The sequence below is a fragment of the Paralichthys olivaceus genome, chromosome 8 (genome assembly GCF_024713975.1).
Source record: "Paralichthys olivaceus isolate ysfri-2021 chromosome 8, ASM2471397v2, whole genome shotgun sequence".
NCBI classification, from domain to species: Eukaryota; Metazoa; Chordata; class Actinopteri; order Pleuronectiformes; family Paralichthyidae; genus Paralichthys; species Paralichthys olivaceus.
The window spans coordinates 19,863,249-19,883,373 of NC_091100.1; the positions used below are offsets into that span (position 1 = coordinate 19,863,249).

The window sequence follows — 20,125 nt, forward strand, 5'->3', positions numbered from 1 at the left end:
ATTTGGCATTTCAATAATTTTAATTGTATGAGAAATGACTCTGTCCATGTATGTGGTGACCATGCTTCATCGTCATCATCCTCACACAGTGGCACCAATCTCTTAATCCTTAGCCAAACCTGAGAGGATGAGCAGTGTGCAGATGAAACAGTGAAGTCACAAGCTCACTGTCTGTGATCTGCCCCATTCAAACAGAGGGAGAGCAGATCTTGTCTGAACGATATATAACCCCCTCTGCCTACGTCTCTGCTTTAAAGGTCTGTTCCTCTATCGGCTCCTTTTCTCCCCCCCCCATGCCCCTAGTTCTCCTCACTCCTGCCATCTTTTTTATCTGGGAGGTCGAAGGAAAGGGGCCTTTTGCATCACCCTCCTTCCTCTCAGTGTATCTGAAAAAAATGTGTATGGACGTATGTGGACTTGTCGCTTTGAACCCAAAGCCCAGGAAGGAAGCTGCCTCTAACCGCTGCGTGTACTGCTGCTTTCTGTCAGTTACCACTGCTGTCAAAACTCCATCCCTGCACCGTGAAGCCTGAAAACTGTTGTTGGGCTTTTTTTGTGTTTTTGTACTTTTCAGTATCTAGGAAAAGGATATTAAGTAGGCAGCTGAAATATAGAATTAGTTGGACCATTTCCACATTTTGGCTGATTTTGCTTTCGGCATGTTTAATATTATCAGATTCTATTAGACTGTGGGGATTTTATCAACTACTTTTGGTAAAATAATTTGTCAAACCTTAGATATTTTTCTGATTAATTAAAAAAAATGATTGTCCAGAAGAAAAGGAGCAAATTAATGTCAAAGCGTTGAATATGCAGACACCGATTTCTATAATTGAGGATCTTTGATTTTTTTTTTTTTACAGAACATTTTTACAAAAATTGGATTTTATCTGATCACTTGTGCTGTGGGCAACTAATTCAAATTAGCACAAAATACAGGCTCAGTCTTACGGTTATTTTTACCTTAATAAATCGGCTGTAACAGCTGCGTTGTCATCTGCTGTTAAGTGTAGTGGCATACTAAATGAAATTGGGGGTCACTCTTGGTAGTTTTAGCGATTAACATAAGCTAATGACTTGGAAGGATGAACAGGAGGTGCAGATAAAGGGGGGAGAGAGGGAGGGAAAGAAGGGGGACGTTGTCTGGCTCACTCACTGGCCATTAAAGTCCTGCCCCTGGACTGCGAGAGCGGGCCAGTTTCCCATGCACCGGCGGCACAGGCGGGCCCTCTTTGGTTACACAAAATGTCTGCCCTGTACAGCCACGGAGAGAGATATTATTAGCGTTATTTTGCCTCAGTTATCTGAGAGCATGGTGCTTTTAGGCCCCCTTGTTTGAGTGGCTGACAGACACTTGAGTTTCTGCTGCAGATTAAATGAAATTTTAGCAGCTTTTTCTTGGGGCCAGGCCATAAAACCACACAAAGGAAGCAGCTGCCACTAATGTAATCTAGAATGGGTGCTGCAGTGTAAAGCTGTCCACCACTCTTTTGTTTTTTCCCCATCTTCTCCGCTGCACAGCTTTTTATGCCATTCCTGACACTCTTCAACTTCAACCCTTCCTCTTCAGCCAATATCCTTGTTCTTTCACTTCTCCTAATTCCTCTTTTCATCTGCCTCCCCTGTGTGTACTGCAAAATGTGATGAAACTGGACGGGAGCAATAAAGGCCACATGTTTTAAGAGACATGCATATCTTTTTATGTCCTTTTATATGTATACAACTGTGTCAAAGGTACATGAGATACTAATCAGATTGGGTTGTTCTCAGGCACTCTCCCCTCCTCTTGTTGTTTTCTGTAGGCGTACACCATATCAGCTGGACATGTATGGAATGAGCATATAGGATCTTTACAGTTTGACCTTGCGCAAATTCACAAAGTTCATTTCTGGGAATGCAACACAAGCAGTTCACCAGGGTCAATGCCCCCGCAACCCTGGCGTCAGTCAGAGGTTGTCAGCCCCTCTCAAAATGACAGGGTGGATCTTGAGAACCTGAGTTCACGTTGGCAGGGAGTGGAGCTACATTCCTGTCAGGGCTGTCATTGTCTAAGTGACACGAGAAAGAGAAAGTAAAAAGGGGAAAGAGAAACCACAGCACAGCACATGAGAATTCCCAGTAGTGGTAGCTGTTTGTTAATTACATTTTTTTATTTATTTGGATTTTACATTTGCATCAGCGCCGCAAAATTTCAATATGTTGACGGCGCTTTACGTAGAGACGTCGTCGCTGCCTCCTGTAAATGAAGTTTTATAGTCCGTTAGAGAGGCAATAGCACAAACATCTGGCTCATAAATCTCAGGTGGTGCGGCAGAGTGCAGCCTGAGAAACCAGCTCAACCCATCCCCTGATCAGCCATTAATCCAAATTTCCGCACTTTCACACTGACTTATTTGTGTACGGTTGGTTAGCTGGTATAAACTCTCCAGGAGTGCATGCATTGCATTGCTGCTCTACTCTACTGTTTAATGCACATATACTACGGTATAATACACATTGCTTTAGCACCTTCCTGACCCATTTATGCAGTTCCACATTAAGTTCTAGTGAGTGTAAAACGTGCATTTATCCATCATCTCAGTGTATCAGTGTTTGTGTGTGTAACTATGTCTTGCCACTGCCTGTTGTGGAATGTCTGAGTTCATGGACCCTCTCTGTGCAGAAACCGTGGCTTGGAGCTGAACCAGTCAGTCTGTACATACGTTTGTCCTGCATGTCCTGCAGCTGTCTGTAGCATAAATCCTTCTGTCGCCTATAAGTAACACTTCTCCACACATCCTGCTCGTCAACTCTTTCCCAAGTCTGCAAGCTCGTTTTACTTTCTCTCAGGCATTTACCAGCCATATCTTTGAGGGTAAGAAGAGGAATTTATTATTATTGCCCTTTTGCTGATGATTCCTTGACCTTTGCTGATCCACTGGAGAAGTTTGTACCTGTTAACCCTTCTGCTCTGTCTGAAGTCTTTATCAAGGTGTCTCCTATTGGCTCTGTGTCTTGTTATTTTCCCTTGCATCCTAATAAGAACCAGGAGGATTTTGTTGTGCTGTAGCACATATGCATGCTTACACACCAACGCCACACATGCTTACTTAAACCTGATGACCCAATAGAAATAGCTCATGCCCCCCTTTTGCCACCCTCCTTTTCTGCTCCTCTGCTCTGCCCTCCCTCCTTCCCTCCCTCCCCAGGGTAGGTCGCTATAGCCCCCCTTTAAACATAGTGATCTATAGGAGCCCTAGACCCAGACAGGTTTTTGGCACGGCTGCGCAGGTAGCATTCCAGCACGGTTTGAGATCTTAGGGCCCTAGCCTCGTTAAAAGCCTGATTTATGCTCTACAGCTGGGCACAAAGGAACCTACAGGTTGGCTACCTTAATTAATATCACGCTCACTACTGCTTGGACCTATGCATGTTCCTGACACACCTCCAGGGAGAATAAGCGGAAGGGTCCACATGCTGTATTTTTAACAGGCCAGTGACAGTGTGTGTATGTGCGTGTGTGTGCACCACATGAAACTGAAACGACACAGGTCACTGTGTTAAATATAATTTCAAATGATATGTACAAGGACTTATAGTGCCGCTGAGTTAAACGTATCGCTGATACATGTGCAGATTTTGTCTTGACTCGGCACAAGGTCCTAATGTCCACCATTTTATCTGCCTCTCATGCGTCGCTATGGTGGCTGATCAGACCACATGTCTTCAATTAGCAAGCAGGAATCTGGTACGGCGAGCCTCGGAGATGAAGAATTGTGTGGAGCGTGGCCTGACATTGCCAAGCATATGGCCCATCCATCTTATGGGCTGTTATTGATGGTAAACATTACATGTAGGTATTAACTGGCTGCCTTCACCCTGTTCTTGCCCTATAGTCTTTTCTCCTGCATGTACAGTACAGGCCTGTGCCACTTGGCAGTAATACTGTGCCCTGTAATGTACAATTCAACCTTGACTCATTTTGTTTGACAACCATTCGAATGGTGTATTTGTCCAAAGCAACATGTCATAAATGTGTCACAGATTTTTTACTTCTGCAACCACGCTGTTGAGCTCTATGTCTTCAAGGGGCTGAAATAAGGCTGAACAGGAGGCCATTTTGCAATTTTAATCAGGATTTGGAAAGTGCCTGGGTTGAGAAGTGGCCCAGCACTATTTTCTCCTTGATGAATTAATAATGGAACAGGAAATGGAGGGCTGGATAAGTGGATAGTTCGGGCATTGATGTCCCACTGTTAGGGGCCATGTCCTTATTACGGGATCAGTGAACTTGAAATCTTTGGATTCACAACTTAATGCAGTGGATATAAACCTGGTGAAATGAGAATATTATTTACAAGAAAAATACCCTGAACCAAAGTCCACACTTCAGATCTGAGGTCACCACATGGGCATGCATAACCCTTTCTGTTTGCCACTTCTACATCGCTAAGGAAAATGGATTTGCAAACTGACCTGAGATACCCCTCGATCTAAAGAGTCTGGCTATTGATGCCTCCTTAACCACTCGACCACCGTGTGCACAGTCACACACACCAGATGGGACGCGTGTTAAACCCTCAGCCTCCACAGCTCCGGGCCACGGGACACTCCAACACACTGGTCCTCTTGTTCTAAAGTGCCATGTCCTTCCACAATGCCTTGAGGCTCGTATGCATAACGAGCTGCTATGGTTGGCCCAAGCTCACATGCCCTGGTCCTCTCACCCCGAGGTGGTAGGACAGGGTGAAAAATAACTGCATGTTTAAAACAGCCCTTGTTCACTGATCTCCAAATGATGGCCCATGCTGAAGAGCTTCTGGGCCTACTGCGAGTGTAACAAACAACTGAGGTCAACAGTCGTGGTAACTTCCCTCACTGTTCCCCACCTCCGCTTCAGCACCAGGGCATGAAAATGTGTTATTTTCAAGTGCATCTGGAACCCCGAGATGCACAGACCCTCAACCTGCTCCATCCGCGGTGCCGTACCACAGAGATTCAGATAACGATGAGTATCTTTGCCTGTTTCGCCTCCTCTCTTTTTTCCTTCGCCCATATACTAAGGGTCTCAGTTTCTCAGGAAACATTATTCACAGTGACAGAACACCACAGGCAAAATGTAGGAGGAGAAAAAAAAAAGACTTGCACACACTGGTCTGATGGATGGATTTTGAGATCTGCCCGTCACTAAATGAGTGGGTGGAGAGGATGAGAGGTGCATGGCACAGGTGTTTTTTTTACAGCCAAAGGTAGCATCCACTTGAGCTTTAGAAAATAAAGATGTAGAGAAACTATGTTGTGTGATTGTGAAAAACAGACCCACTTTAACCTCCCTCAGTTCTGTCATGAGGAAATAGCATGATGGAACGACGAAGGAGCGTGCAGGCAGGAGGGAGAGAGAATCTTACTCAGTCCAGACAGACCCTCTCTCTCTCTGTGTGTGTGTGTGTGTGTGTGTGTGTGTGTGTGTGTGCGTGTACCTGGACTTCTCTCAGCTCAAATAGCCTGACTGCAGGTCTGTGCCTGTAGATCAGGCAAAGTCTCTATAGTCTCCCTCGCTGCTCACAACTTTTCTTCTGTCTCTCTCTCTCTGTCAGTATTTTCCCTCCGCATTTTGTATCACTTGTACTTTTTCATTCATCACTTATTTATGGCTGTTCAGCAGTAATTATACTATATTGGGTTAATATGTGTGTGTGCATGTATTGTCTGTGTCAAAGGACATTTTGTATTGTGTAAGTTCATCTTGTGTATAAATCTTGAGTTTGCCTCATACTGCAGTTTGCATCTATTGAAAATAACTACATATTGAAAAAGAATCCCTGGATCTGCCCCCTGATCATGATCAGCACCAAAATTAAATGGGCTCTTCCCTCAACCATACCACATCTCCACAACACCACGTTTTCATGGGAATCTGTTCTGTTATTTTTGTGTAATCTAGCAAACAAATAAAGCAACCAACCAAAAAAACAGAGGTGGTGAAAACATAACCTTCTTGGTGGAGATAATGAGACCATTTCCCTGGAAGTGAAAGTTTTTGTTTTTTAAAAGCCTTAGAAAATGAAAGAAAAAGAGGATGAATAAATTTGTATCACACTTCATGGTCCAGAACATCCTATAAAAAGTTCAGTCATGTTTACAAGAAGGAGTGTCTTTGAGAAAGAGAGTTAATTTGTTCTTGATAGGAGGAGGGGAGGACAGAGGGCAATAATAGATTTTTCTTTTAGAATAAATTAAGTATATAAAAGCAAAATATTCTTGTTCTTCGCTAGTCTGTAGATAAAAAACAAATGAAACGGCAACAAAGACAAATCAAAACGACTGTCAAGCAGCTCCCGTTTCCCCCTCCTTATGTCTTTGTGCGGTGGTCTTGCATTCAAGCGATTGAAAAATAACAATCGTGGTAAATATCAGTCTTGTTAAGTTCCAATTATGCAGTTTTTGTTTACTGATATTACAAAAGTGCATTTGTCAAATATCTATCATGCAGAGGAGCTGATTCAGTTTTGTTCAATCAGTCTTTACACCATAGTTTTTAGGCATTTAGTGATTGTCTTGTTATGTTTCAGTGTTATTACTGAGAGTGAGCTTTTATTTGTCTCTCTTAATGCAACGCATCTTAAACCAGCAGCATCTTGTGATTGTTGTGCATCTTGATAATCAGCCGTTCTTCCATGTTGGGTTATAATGTGACTGCAGTGTGTTCACTTCAGATCACTGCAGTCTTTCCCATGCAGTGTTTGTGCTGCTCTGTCCATCTCGCTGCATGTCTATGAAGACTGAAGAGGAGGGGAGGGGGGTGTGGAGGTCAGATACAGAGCCCTGTATGCTCTGGTGAAGCCGAATCACGTCCCGGCAAATGGTATGCAGGCTCATAACGCGCTCCACTCGTCCAATAGCCGGAGACGAAACAGTTTTGACAGTGTCGAATGCCCTGCCCCGGGGGCCTTATCATCCCTCGCTGCTTGCCTGCCCCTCTCCCCTGTTTCTCTCCTCCTGATGCTATCTATCTGGAGATTTATGCAGAAATGTGCAGCTAGTCGACCTCCCCGGTCCCCCTCCATCCTTTCTGCAGGGACGCAAGCCTGTCATAAGCTGAGCTATGCAGAGATAGTGAAGCTCGGGCTGCTGGCCTCATGTCTCACGTAGGCTATCTTGTCTGTGCACTTCAAACAGGGATGATGCTTGTAAGGAAAGACAGCACATGCTCTCATCTGAATGCCGTATAGTGAAGACAAAATAGCCCACACATTCTGTTCCACTGTATTGAATTTTACTATTTTCTGTTATATTCTTCATTAGCCTATTTTACTCCTCTCTCCTACCCCCTAAGCTGCAGTTTATTGAGACGTATCTTTTTCTTTGACAGAACAATTTTCACTTTTCCCCTCTGAAGTGCTCAGAGACTCCTTGCCCATCTGGGATATTGCCCGAGTCCAAAAATACTCCTGCTTGATTAAGTCTTCTTATGTACCTGGATATGTGTGCTTAAACTGACACTTGGCAGTTTGCAGCTTTGATTCCACTCCTTTATTTAATACCTACTCCACTGAGCGTTGGCTTTTGTTGACGGTGGTTTGATCCTGCGAAGCGGATCCCAACTCAATAAATAATCTCTGCGGATGCTTACATAAGCGATGGTCCATTTAATTAGACTGGTTAAGCTTAGAAGCCCAGAGGTCCTTTCACCGTACCATTAGAGCTAGGATGAGAAACAAGTGAGTGCGGCCTCCCATCGTCGCTGGTAAGCAGAGAGCAAATAATGATCTGCAGCAGAGACGCGCCTGGCCCAGCCTATTATGAGGTCTGCCGGACCCAGCCGCACCCAGGCACGAAGCCGTCCAGCTGGGCTTAGTGGGGATGGATGAACGGATGGATAGGTGGAGGAATAGAGAGATGGACGGACGGATGGGTGGGCGGACGGTCAGTTCAAATGCAGTTCATCCAAGAAAAGATCAAAGGGGGTAAAGTTGCGCAGGGAATCAGACAACGTAGAGCGATTCTAATTCTAATTTTGAAATTTTGTGGCAAGTGTATTACATTCAAATTATAACACACTCACACACACACACACACACACACACACAAACACACGTGCAAATTAACATGCATGCCCATTGAAGAAACCATCACATTACAAACACTTGTATGAAAAAAACACCAACTTCCCCAGCAGGCAGGCAGGCACACACACACGCACACACACACACACACACACACACACACACACACACACACACACACACACACACACATTTGTCTATTGTGTGTGGTGCATGCATTCATTGCCCTCTGTGTGGGTGCCATCTGTCCATAATGGTTTCTTAGTGTCTCTGAGACGCCTCAATTCCACTGTTGCTCTTATCAACTTTCAGAAGAAGGAGGAAAGGTAAGAAGTGTGAAAGTCTGACTGAAGACAAAGCCACAGCCAGGAGTTTACTTTATACTGGGCACAGACCACCATGCATCTATATCCGCAGACCCCCCCCCCCACCCTTTGCTTGCTCATGCCAGCTATAGGTTTTCTCCCCAGGTATTTCTCCTCTTTCCTATCTGTAGCTCTCCATTTTCTCATAAAAAGGTTGAGATTCAGTCCTGTTCTTTTCCCTGGCTGGCTTTCTGTTTCGCAAACCGTATTTCCTGTATCCGGCTTTGTCTCAGGAACAAGTGTTGGTCAAACAAGCCTTTTGTCTCTGGCCAGTGGCTCGGTGCACCACAACAAGTCTGGCCCCGGACAAAGAAGCGAGTGTATGAACCCTGTAGTGTGTGCGTGTGTGTGTGTTTGTGTGTGTGGCAGCGACGGAGAAACACAGAGACACAGAGGGACAGAGAAGTGAGGTGGAGGAGGTTAAGAATTGAGAGCATCTTTGGGTGATTATATGGATGAGACCCCCCCCCCCCCCCCCAAATACCCAAAATAAGAAGGGCGTTGAATAATTACAGCAAAGTTTTTCCCACAAAGCCTTGCCAGCTAAGTCAGATGAAAGTCATATATACAAGAGGGTGAATTTAGAAAATGCAAGCCAGTGAAGAAAAGCTCTAATGGGAGCCTCTGCCATCCCCCACCACCTTCTTCCTCTGCCTCACCCTTCACCCCTGTCCAATCCCTGACTGTGAATACCCTAATGACATAAACAGAGTGGTAATCACATTAACGCCAGTTATGGCTGAGGCACTCTTAAGAGGCACTGTATTGACAACAATCCGTCTTCCCGAGGCACTCACTCCAACACCTATAAACACTTATGAATATTGGCAAAGACCTGCTATTAGCATAATCACTTTTCAGGTGTGTGTGAGTGCGACCTAGCCTGGCCGACTGATAACTTTGGGAAAATGGCCGTGACACACTGCATCCCCTCCTGTCTACTCTCTCTGTGGCTTCCTCCTCCTCCTCCTCTTCCTCCTTTCCTTTTGGAAGGCCCTGCAAGCTAATCCTGTTAGCTCGTTCCTCCATTAGCTAAATGACCAATATCAGTGAGAGCTGCATGGTCACATCAGGTTGGCCTGAGTCCGCCATCAGGCTTGGTCAAGGACAAAAAAAAGAAAAGAAAGAAGAATGGAGGTCAAGCCAAGTCTGGTAACTTTTGAATGTATAGAAAGTTTGAGGGAGCAGGCTGGTAATTGGTGGGCTTGATTCAGAGATGAAGGGCGGAAGAGACGGGTGCTGAGTAATTTTTTCCTTCATGCGTCATTAATGGTCATGGTTGTCTCGGCGTCTGTTGTTGTGTTTGTTTGTGTTTGTCGCTGTGTTTGGCCTAATAGAATAATAACGAGACGGGGTGGCATGGTCACTGTGTGTGTGTGTGTGTGTGTGTGTGTGTGTGTGTGTGGAGATTGAGGCAGATCGTGTGAGACTGGGTTTTGGGGGTTGGGTCACTAACAATAGAGCAATCTGCATGAGTGAAATGTCTGTGGAGCGTCAGCCTGCTAGATCTGTTTGTGTGTGTTGCTTTGTATGGTCAACACTATTGTCTGGCGTGAAGATGGTGTCAGCAGCTCACAGGCGACCGTATCTGCCATCGAAGGCGCCATCATTTCCCCTCTGCCCTTGCGTCAGTTGGTCTTGTTCATTTTGCACAAACCCTGGATCATATTCTGTGCCTGATAGCAGCGCACTATGTCCGTTAGACACCGCAATGCCCCCCCCCCCCCGGTCCCCCTCCCCACTCTTCCTTTGACTGTTCTACATCTCTGCTCTGTTCTCTGCCTCTATGGCTTTTTTTTTTTATTATCGTTCTCCTACTTTTCTGCTCCTGATCCCCTCTCTCTCTCACTCTCTCTCTCTCTCTCTCTCTCACTTCTCCCATACACCCTTTCCGTCTTCTCTTCCCCCAAAGTCCCCTCTTTCAGCCTCTGCCATGAAATGGCAGCTCAGGGGTTGTCAGTGTGATTTCTCCTCTCTGCTGATCCTATTTCAAAGGGACCTGGAGATCCAGCATTAGCTCCAGCTCTCCTGCTCTCCGGCCCTAACTCGCCACAGACTTACAGTTACTGGAAGGAGAGAAACAGACGGAGAGAGCGAGAGGGAGTTCTCCTTTATTCCATTAGAGGACAGACTTATTTATAAGATCATCCGTTCTCCCTTTCGCTCAGTTCTCTGCTCTTATATACTGGCAAAAAATCTTCAAGGCCATCATACGCCTTGTCAGAATGTCGTTTCTCCCTCTGAATAAATGTCCTTCCATCCCGTTGAGGACAGCTATTAAGAACAATAGTGGACTTATTTAGGTATCTTCTCTGTCATTGTTGTGAATCTGAGCATGTGTTGTCTGTCTTTTTGATGCCCATCAATCTGTCCACATGCCCGCACGGGAATAACAATTATCGTCGCTGCTTGTGGCTTGTGCACTGTTTGTCAGATGCCCATGGATGGGCTGGTGATTGCATAGCTCGAGACGTGCTATTTTGATACATAAGAATGTGCATTGACTAGTGCCTTTAAAACACTGTGTTGTGGCTCTCGTGTCCTTCAGAAACAGGGTGGGTTGTCATTAGGGATGTCCCCTTCACGCCACACTTCTCTCCCTCCGTCACTCCCTTCCTTTTTTCCCTATACCTCCTTACTTCACTCACTCGCTGCTTTCTTTTCTCTGACGGACGTCTTAGGAGGAGAAGACGACATTCAAGCCCTCCCTAAACCCCCCCCACCCACCCCCGTCCTGCTCTCCCTATCTCGTCCTTCACAAACAACAGAAAATTCATTTTCCCCCCTCATGCATATACACGGTCCGCTCGCACATCACAGGAGGGAAGTGTGTATAGGCTGCAAATCAAAGAGAAAAGAACGGGAGAAGCCAGGTTATTACAACCGTTTTACAAGCGATATGGTGCTTTCTATTTAAAGCCATAAAAACACACATAATCAGGGAACATGCATATAGCCAAACCAATGTAATGGGCACATTTTATATGTGCTTATGAAAGAGGGAGCAAAAACGTGTATGGGCAAATGGCTTTTTTATGATGGAAAAATTCCATAGTGGGTCAGAGCCCCTTGCAGGTGGCAGCAATTAACTGTAATTTTAGCAGATTGTAATGATCCATAATTTACCAGTATACCCCCTTCCAACTCTTTTCAGTCAAGAGGAAAAGGTTTGCGTGTAGGTTTGATTGGGTGCACATTTTATGCTGTGTTCTGGTCTTTAAGTGAGATTGTTCAGAGGGGGCCACGGTGGACACGAGATAGAGGGAAGCACTAAACACTTATCTGTTCCCTCTATTTCTCATCCACAACATCATGCTTTTCTCTGTGCAGCCGTCTTCTCTCTCTTCTTCACCCCTTTGTCTCTCAGCCACAGCAGGCTTAAAACATGCACGACTGTCCATCCACCATCTTAGGAATCGCTCATAGTCGCAAGCGCATACACTCGGCCCATCTTCATTCCTCCCGCGTTCGCCCTCTCCAGCACAGTATGGTCGTGGTTGTGGGTTCAGTGTCTGCAAATGACTTCAGAAAAATGCCCTCCAGTGAAAAAGGAAAAAAGAGAAGAAAGGATAAGACAGCCAAAAGATGAAAGAGTGAGCACATTTGCAAGTGGCGGATGCTTCTTATTTTGCATATCTCTCACTTCTGCTTTCCCCTTCTTCTCCTTTTCTCTTCACCTGAGAGGATTTAAATAAATCCATAAAGCATGAAATATCAGAAATAGAAAAGTAATGCATGAAATGCATTTTCATAGAAGCTTCCCACCCACACACAAACACACATACATAATTTTTCCCCTTTGGTTCTTCTTGCTGTGGATGTGTGTTTTTTGCGATAAACGCTGGTACAATTTATTAACATGTGACCTCTTATTTGTATTCAGCGTTAATATGCAGCATCAGATACATGTCCCACTTTAGCCTTGCTAATTCTGTAAACAAGGCATTGGAGGGGAGATGAGTGTGTTTAATGAGATTAGGCGTGCATTGTCAGGCATATCTCAGGTCAGTGTGCAAGTGCTATTGAAAGTCAATTGTTGTTTGAAATATTCCTGTCTCCTCAACTGTGTGAATTGTGTATTTGCTGCCTAAGATATCTCTCATTATTGTTTTATATATTCTTTTGTTAAGCACACACTCACCGGGGGTAATATTATTTTGATAAAATTGTAAAATGCGTATTTAATCTTTAAAATATGTTCAAGCTTGGGATTTTAAGATTTGGTCCTAATTTTAAAAAAGGATTCCACAGTGTTGACATTCAGTCATACTTAATCACCGCAGCAAAAGGGGGACTTCATTTTTTTGAGTTAAAATGATTTTCTTAAGATTTTTTAAAACCTTTGAAAGGCTTCTCTGTAATCACAGTTTTTTTCCACTAGACATTACTAGTGCTGTGATCAGGATCATAATATGCTATCTTTGGAAATAAAAAAATGTGCTGCTTAATTTTGTCTTCATCAGAAGAATTTCTTTTCATCACTGAAGTGTCATGCTAAATTATTCTATAATGATGGTGTAATATCAGTTATAGTAGTGAGTTCGGCAAAACCCAAAACCCTATCATTTTATAGATTGATTAATTTTTTTCTTTGTGTGTTGCTTGTTTTTTTCAGATAAAGATGAGCCCAGCAGTTACACCTGCACCACGTGCAAGCAGCCCTTCACCAGTGCCTGGTTCCTGCTCCAGCACGCCCAGAACACCCATGGCTTCCGCATCTATCTGGAGAGCGAGCCAGGCAGCCCCCTCACCCCCCGCGTGGCGACAGCTCCTGGGATGGGTGGCGACTGTGTCTCCTCCCAGCCTCCCCTCCATGCTGTCCACTTAGCTGATGGTAGTCCTTACAGCCTCCTGCGGATGCCGGGCTCTGGGTCTGGCCGGGACTCAGCATCGACACCTCGTGAGGGTCGCTACCCCCGTACCCCACCACTGTTCAGCCCGCCACCTCGCCACCACCTCAGTCCTGATGACCTGGCCCTGGCAACCCACCATCCCAGCGCCTTTGACAGGGTGATGAGACTCAACTCAGTGCCATTAGAGCCCCCTCCCAGCATGGACTTCTCAAGACGTCTGCGCGAGCTGGCTGGGAATGCCACTGGGGCCTCCCCACCCCTCTCCCCTAACAGGCCCAACGCTATGCAACGGCTGCTGCAGCCATTCCAGCCAGGTTCAAAGCCTCCGTTTTCAGCGACACCTCCCCTTTCCACCTCTCAGTCACCTTCTGGCTCACGTTCCACCCCGAATGCTGTATCCAATGCAGTGCAGCCGGGCACACCTCTCAAGGCAAAGTCTTGCGAGTTTTGTGGGAAGACCTTCAAGTTCCAGAGCAACCTAATTGTTCACCGGCGTAGCCACACAGGGGAAAAGCCATTCAAGTGTCACCTCTGTAACCATGCTTGCACCCAGGCCAGCAAACTGAAACGACACATGAAGACACACTGTCAGAGCAAGTCGTCTGTGCTTAGTGCCAAGTCAGATGATGGCCTCTCGGCGGCCAGCTCTCCTGAACCTGGTACCAGTGAGCTGATGGGCAGTGCCACGGATGCTCTCAAGTCAGTGGTGGCCAAGTTCAAGAGTGAGAACAATGGTCTGATGCCTGAAAATGGAGAAGAGGAGGAGGAGGAGGAAGAGGAGGAGGAGGAAGAGGAGGAAGAGGAGGAGGAGGAAGAGGAAGAAGAAGAAGAGGAGGAAGAGGAAATTGAAAGTAAGCCTGGAGTGGAAGAAGAGGAGGGAAAGAATGACTATCGTTTCAGCCTGCGGCTAGAAGGGGCCCGCCACCACCAGAACAGTGAGGCCCTGCATCCACGCCGCCGGAGCTCGTCCCGTGAGCCTGGTGATGAGGATTCAGCCATGGAGTCAGACCGGGCAGATGATGGAACCACCACTACCATCAATGGCCTGGGACCTCTATCCAATGACAGCTTGTCCCGGAAGCTACTGGGTGGAGGGGTCAGCCCTGGCTCCCTCAGTCCCCTGTCCAAGCGCATTAAGGTGGAGAAGGACCTTGACCCCCCCACTCCCACCATCCCTAACACAGAGAATGTCTACTCCCAGTGGCTAGCTGGCTATGCTGCCTCACGACAACTCAAGGACCCCTTCATTAACTTCACAGGTGGGGACTCCAGACAATCGCCCTTCGCCTCCTCATCTGAGCACTCGTCAGAGAACGGCAGCCTGCGCTTCTCCACTCCACCTGGCGAGCTAGATGGGGAGCGGGCCCCTTCGGGACGCAGCGGCACCGGCAGCGGGGCCAGCACGCCCCATGGTGGGAGCGGGAACGGCAGGCCGAGCTCCAAGGATGGCCGCCGCAGTGACACTTGTGAATATTGTGGCAAGGTGTTCAAGAACTGCAGCAACTTGACAGTGCACCGACGCAGTCACACTGGAGAGCGGCCCTACAAGTGTGAGCTGTGCAGCTATGCGTGCGCCCAGAGCTCAAAGCTCACCCGCCACATGAAGACCCATGGACAGATGGGCAAGGACGTGTACAAATGTGAAATCTGCCACATGCCTTTCAGTGTATACAGCACTCTGGAGAAACACATGAAGAAGTGGCACAATGACCGCCCTCTGGCTAATGATATTAAGACTGAGTAGGCAAAGAGCAGCATGCTGGCAGCTCTCTCTCTCAGCTCCTCTGGCTAAAAAGCGACCCTGGCTAACTAGCCGATAAGTGAGGGGAAAGGACAACAGGGTTAGACACCAGTACACAGTACAGCCCTATTATAATCCTCGACTGGAAAGAGCTGAATGCATGATCCATCATTGGGGCAATACTATTGCATCAAACGCAAAACTTTTTGAGCCTTTCTATTGTGCAATAATTTACACGTTTTGTATTTTTTTGTAACTGGACAGCATGCTCGGTGTGTTTTGGCTACTTAGAGAGAAAATTGTCCTCGGCTGGTGGGTTTGGTTGTACATGTGTTGCTGTTGATACTTTTGATTTCTTCAACATAAAAAAAAAACATTAGTTATGAGAACCCATGCTGCACACAGTACATACTGTTTTACATATCATGTACAGTTTTGTGTTCGAACATAGTGGACAGTGTCATATTATCAAAACATCAAGACAAGCAGGGTCACACTTAAAGCGGATCTTTGTGAAAGACTTTCCATGCAAGATTGAGATAAGATATATATATATTAAAAATTGGGCTGCCTATGAAATGCTAGGCACTAGCGCCATTAAATATTTCTTTTACAAACAGCAATGAAATTAACAATATGGTGTGAAATGACAACAATGAGTGCCTTGGATATTTTACCCGCATTAGTTAATCCTCCTTTTTGCTATAAGCTCGGAGTTTCAGCTATCGAAGATTACAGGACATTTTTGTGCACATATGGAATAAGCAGGTACTTGCATCAAGCACCTGTACGACCCTGTCGTTTTGTGACTTAGCAGAGCATAAGGAACCGGCTGAAACAAAAAAACGAAAAGAAAAAAAAAAGATGTGTATCTCTGGTAAATCATTTATCTGCCTGACTCATGTATATTGTTATTCTCCAGATTATGATTCTGTTTACTGGCATGTTACATGCTAAAAAGGAGTAGGAGTTTGGTGTGTAGAGTTTTGGTTTAGGTGTCTTTATTTTCTGGTACATGTGTACCATACTGAGAGGGAGTCGTTTTTCCAACGTAAAGCTCTTAATTTTCCAGAGTGTTTTTCTTTTCTTTTAAAAAATTAAAAGTTTGCAGTTTTCTTTGTGAGTAGCACAGAATTATTTTTCCTTCTGTCAGCCAGGCAGGCAGTGTAGCTAGCAGCCACTTGAAGACCACAGAGTGGGTTTTAGTTGCTCTAAGCCAGACAGATTTTTGGGTGAGGGTGGGACGGGGTCGGTTCGGTTGGGTATTTCGTTTGGGTGTATGAGGGTGAAGGGTGGGTGGAGGGCCAGAGTAGAGGGTGGGGAGTAGTTTGACCAGGTGTCTCTACAATTCAAATGTTTATGTCCTCATAGTGTTTATTCTCTTTACTGCATTAGATCCTAGAAACCCTTAAGTAATCTGCAAACCTTTTTTAAAATTAACTTACATTGGGAAACGATCTTAAATGAAACGTTCAAATCAAAAGTCAAGAATCTGAATTTAGCAAAAATATACGATTTTTTTCAACAAATTACCCCTTTCCACGCAAGTTTATTAGAGTAAAATGTACACATTTGCGTTCTATTGAGTTGACATGCTCTAGACCTCATCGTGGTAATTGTATCTTTATCTCCATCCCCCTGTCATTGTTGATGATATAGCACTTGTCACTCTGCCTTGGATTCTGTATCTGTCTCTCTAATCGAAGGTACAGTGGTTGAGTATAAAACAAGGACCAGATTTCAGATCTGGGACTAAATACATGCACTGTTCAATTTTCCCAGTTTACAGTCGGACACTCAAGGGAAAACTTGCTCTTATGCTGACAGATTAGTGTGGTGTCATTGCTCTGCATTAAGGAAAAAAAAAAAAAGAAAAAAAAAAGAAGAGGGTTGAACCAGAAACTGTCGTCAGCCATGTCTCCTCCTGAGAACTGAATCAGTTTGGCTCTCTGGGGTATCAATGCAGGAACCGCCATAGAAATATCCTGCTTCATACCAACTATAGAAATGTACTGCTCATTACAGAAAGATTTGATTATAAAAAGATAAGTAAATTTTGTCGTGGATTTTTTTTTTAAAGTAACACTTCAATATCTTTAGGGGAGAATCTTATTTAATTTTTGTTTTAATTTTTTTCATTGTTGTTTCTCTTTTTCTGTCTTGCTGACATCCGGCACTTGATCACTATGTAATGAATTGTAATGAACATGTCTCTCATCTTTTTTGCCTTTACTATTCACAAGTCTTCAGGTTGAACAAAAATTTGCATTGGGGAGAGATTTATGATATATAAATATATAGAGAGAACTTAAAACATAGGAAAATGCACACTCATGTAAGTTCCTATGTTCAAAACACATTTATGGTCTACTTTTTTCCTGTATTTAGAATGGTATTTGAAATTAATGTTCACTTAGTGTAGGCACTTATAGTATTTATGTTGGAGCCTGTATTTTTAACTGTTTTGCCTGTACTCTTTAAAGGTTTCAATGTACCCCTTTTTTCTGTAGTGAAAAAAATCCCAACAAGCTGCCACCGTATATTTTCTTAATTTGGCAGGATAATATAGTGTGAATAATTTGTATGCTTGAAAATAAGTATGTTTTTGAAAATTAAAATGTTGTGGTGTCCCCCAAGGGTGAGAGGTCATATGATGACCTTTTCAGGCAGTCCCGCTGGAGTGACCACAATGAGGTAAAACAGGTGGTTGTACATATCTTTTTAGTTTGTTTTATATATTTTTCTCTCCTGCCATTTTATATGCAGTAATACAAGCTATTGTTGGGTTTTCTCGGTAGCCAACTTTTTACTGTCCTTGAACATGTACCACCTGATAACATTCCAGCAGTTTTTGAAAAAGACCTTTTGTCATATGCAATCAATCCAACATCAATCTGAAAAGCGTTTTTTTTTCTCTTTGCTACAGTTCTTTTTTTTTCATTATTTTGAATTTTGTTTTATCATTGCCAAATGAACCATGGTGCTTTATAATTTAAATATGGTACATGTCATATGCAAGGCATATTCTAAATATAACTGAAATCATAAATAAAAGAATAACGTTTGGTACATGTTATCATTGCTGATGGTTTTGAGGTACATTAAGTTTTTCAGCCTGATTTCATCCTGTGTTCTGTATTTACTCTCAAGCTATTTGTTCTGAACTGAACTTGAAGTTGACCTGTGGCATTGGTCGACATTATTTATTATGACTATACACACACACGCATACACACGCTCTGTTCAGAACAGAGTCACTGCAAAACAAATCAGTTCATTTTTCCTCCCTCCTGATGAATTGTGATGGCTTAATTACTCTGTTCGATGACCAAAGGTCATTGACCAACCTTAATGAGTTGTTGCTCGACTTACAGATTTTGTTGTTGTTTTTCAGTTACGGAGATGCCACTCTATTTTCAGCTGTTGTCTGCATTATTCTCTTCACTCAGCCATTTTGTCTTGAAAAAAATAAAAAGTATTACATACATTATCTGAATTTGGTGCTTTTCTTTTTTGTTGTGGACAAGTGGACAGAACCACCAGGACACCCACACACACATACAGACACCAGACACACACTCATTACGTTGACTTACATTAATTTCCTGGAGACTTACTCTAACTGTAACCATAGTTACTACTTGCCTAACCCCTACCCCAATATTAAACAAACTTAAACCCAACCTTAAAACATGTCTTCGTCTTAAAATGTAATTATCTACTTTATGAGGAATTGCTTTTTGTCCCCATAATGTGAATCAGGTCCCCACAACATAAGTAATGCCTGGGCCACACACACACACATGAACATACAGGCAGTCACAGTTCAATACATACTACACTTGTACTAAAGCACATATTTGTTTGGATGTATGGCGCCCAGGTGTGTTTGCATGGTCTCAGTTTGAGTCACCCGTCATGGGGGTGGAGGTTCACCTCCACATCTCTGGTCTGTGGCCTTGTCAGGTCAGCTAAGCGTCTGTGTTATATCTCAAACAACCCTCCCATCCCCTCCTCTCCTCTCTCTCTCCGTCCAGCCTCTAACTCCTCCTTACCTGTCTCTCAGCCTTTGCTCTTTCTCTGTCTCTTTTTCTCCTCTTTGCTTTTCTTAATCTTACTTCATATATCCCCCCACCTCCCAGTGTCTCTCTCTCTCTCTCTCTGTCTTTCTGTCTCTTTCTCTCTCCCTCCGACCTCTCCCTTCCCTGCTTCCTTCTCTCCCTGCTGAAGCACTGGAGGGCAACGTGACAGACTAATCGCTCTCCTTGTCCGAGCCTGGCGCTGTTTGCCTAGCAGGGCCAGATTAAAGTTCACAGATAGAGAGAGGTTCCTGCTTAGGCCAGGTGTTGACAGTTAAGATAAAGCAGAGTTGTGAGGAAGTGGGGGTGGAGCGGGTGGGCGTTGCGAGTGAGAAATTGTTCGCCTGTGTGTGTGTTCTCGCGCATATATGCACTTCCAATGTTTTAGCAGGGTGGTTACTCCCACCCCCCTGTCTCTCCCAAGTTCAATGTCAAGAGAGCAACAATGCTCTGGTCCACAAATCCCACCACCAAACAACCCATGCATAGCAGACATACTTTTCCCATAGCAGATTTTGGCCCTTGCCGACCATCCCCTTCCCCCTCCTCTTCCTCCTTGTGTACACATATGACCTTAAGTCGTAAAAGTAACAGTCATAGCTCTTTGATTGAAAGGAAAGGTTTTTGTTGTGTGTGCTGTGCGGGGAATAAAGCCAGTAGTCCCACTCTTCTGTAAATTTGTTTTTAATTTACAAAACAAGATGTTGGAGAAAAAACGAAACATTACTCTAATTTCTGTGGAGTCTTCAGGGGATAGACCAATTCTCAGTTGAAGGGCGAGGATTTATTAGTTCATTATGCAAATCGAAAACGAGTTCACAAATACTCATGAAGAGATAAAGAACCCCCCCCCTCAGCTACCCCTCCCAGCACCTCTCTTTCTCTCTCTTTCTCTTTTCCGTTCCTCCCCTATACTTCACCTTCCTCTCTGTCCTGACTTGCCTGTGTGTTTAAAGCAAGAGAGGCCTCCCAGGCATAGCTGGGGAAATCCTGTCCAGGAGAGAGTCGGCTCGTTGAATTGACTCTCTAATCCGCCTAATAT

At 44.6% G+C, this 20,125-nt stretch overlaps 1 protein-coding gene across 1 annotated transcript in view; it reads left to right on the top strand.

Annotated features, from left to right (window-relative positions):
• The window catches only part of bcl11ab (BCL11 transcription factor A b), a 36,012-nt gene extending 17,518 nt beyond the window's left edge, over positions 1 to 18,494 (top strand). The window contains exon 3 of the mRNA XM_069530238.1: positions 13,026 to 18,494. Coding sequence (XP_069386339.1) covers positions 13,026 to 15,007 — 1,982 coding nt within the window. The 3' untranslated portion in view covers positions 15,008 to 18,494. The remainder of the gene's footprint in view (positions 1 to 13,025) is intronic.
• The last annotated feature ends 1,631 nt before the right edge of the window (positions 18,495 to 20,125 follow it).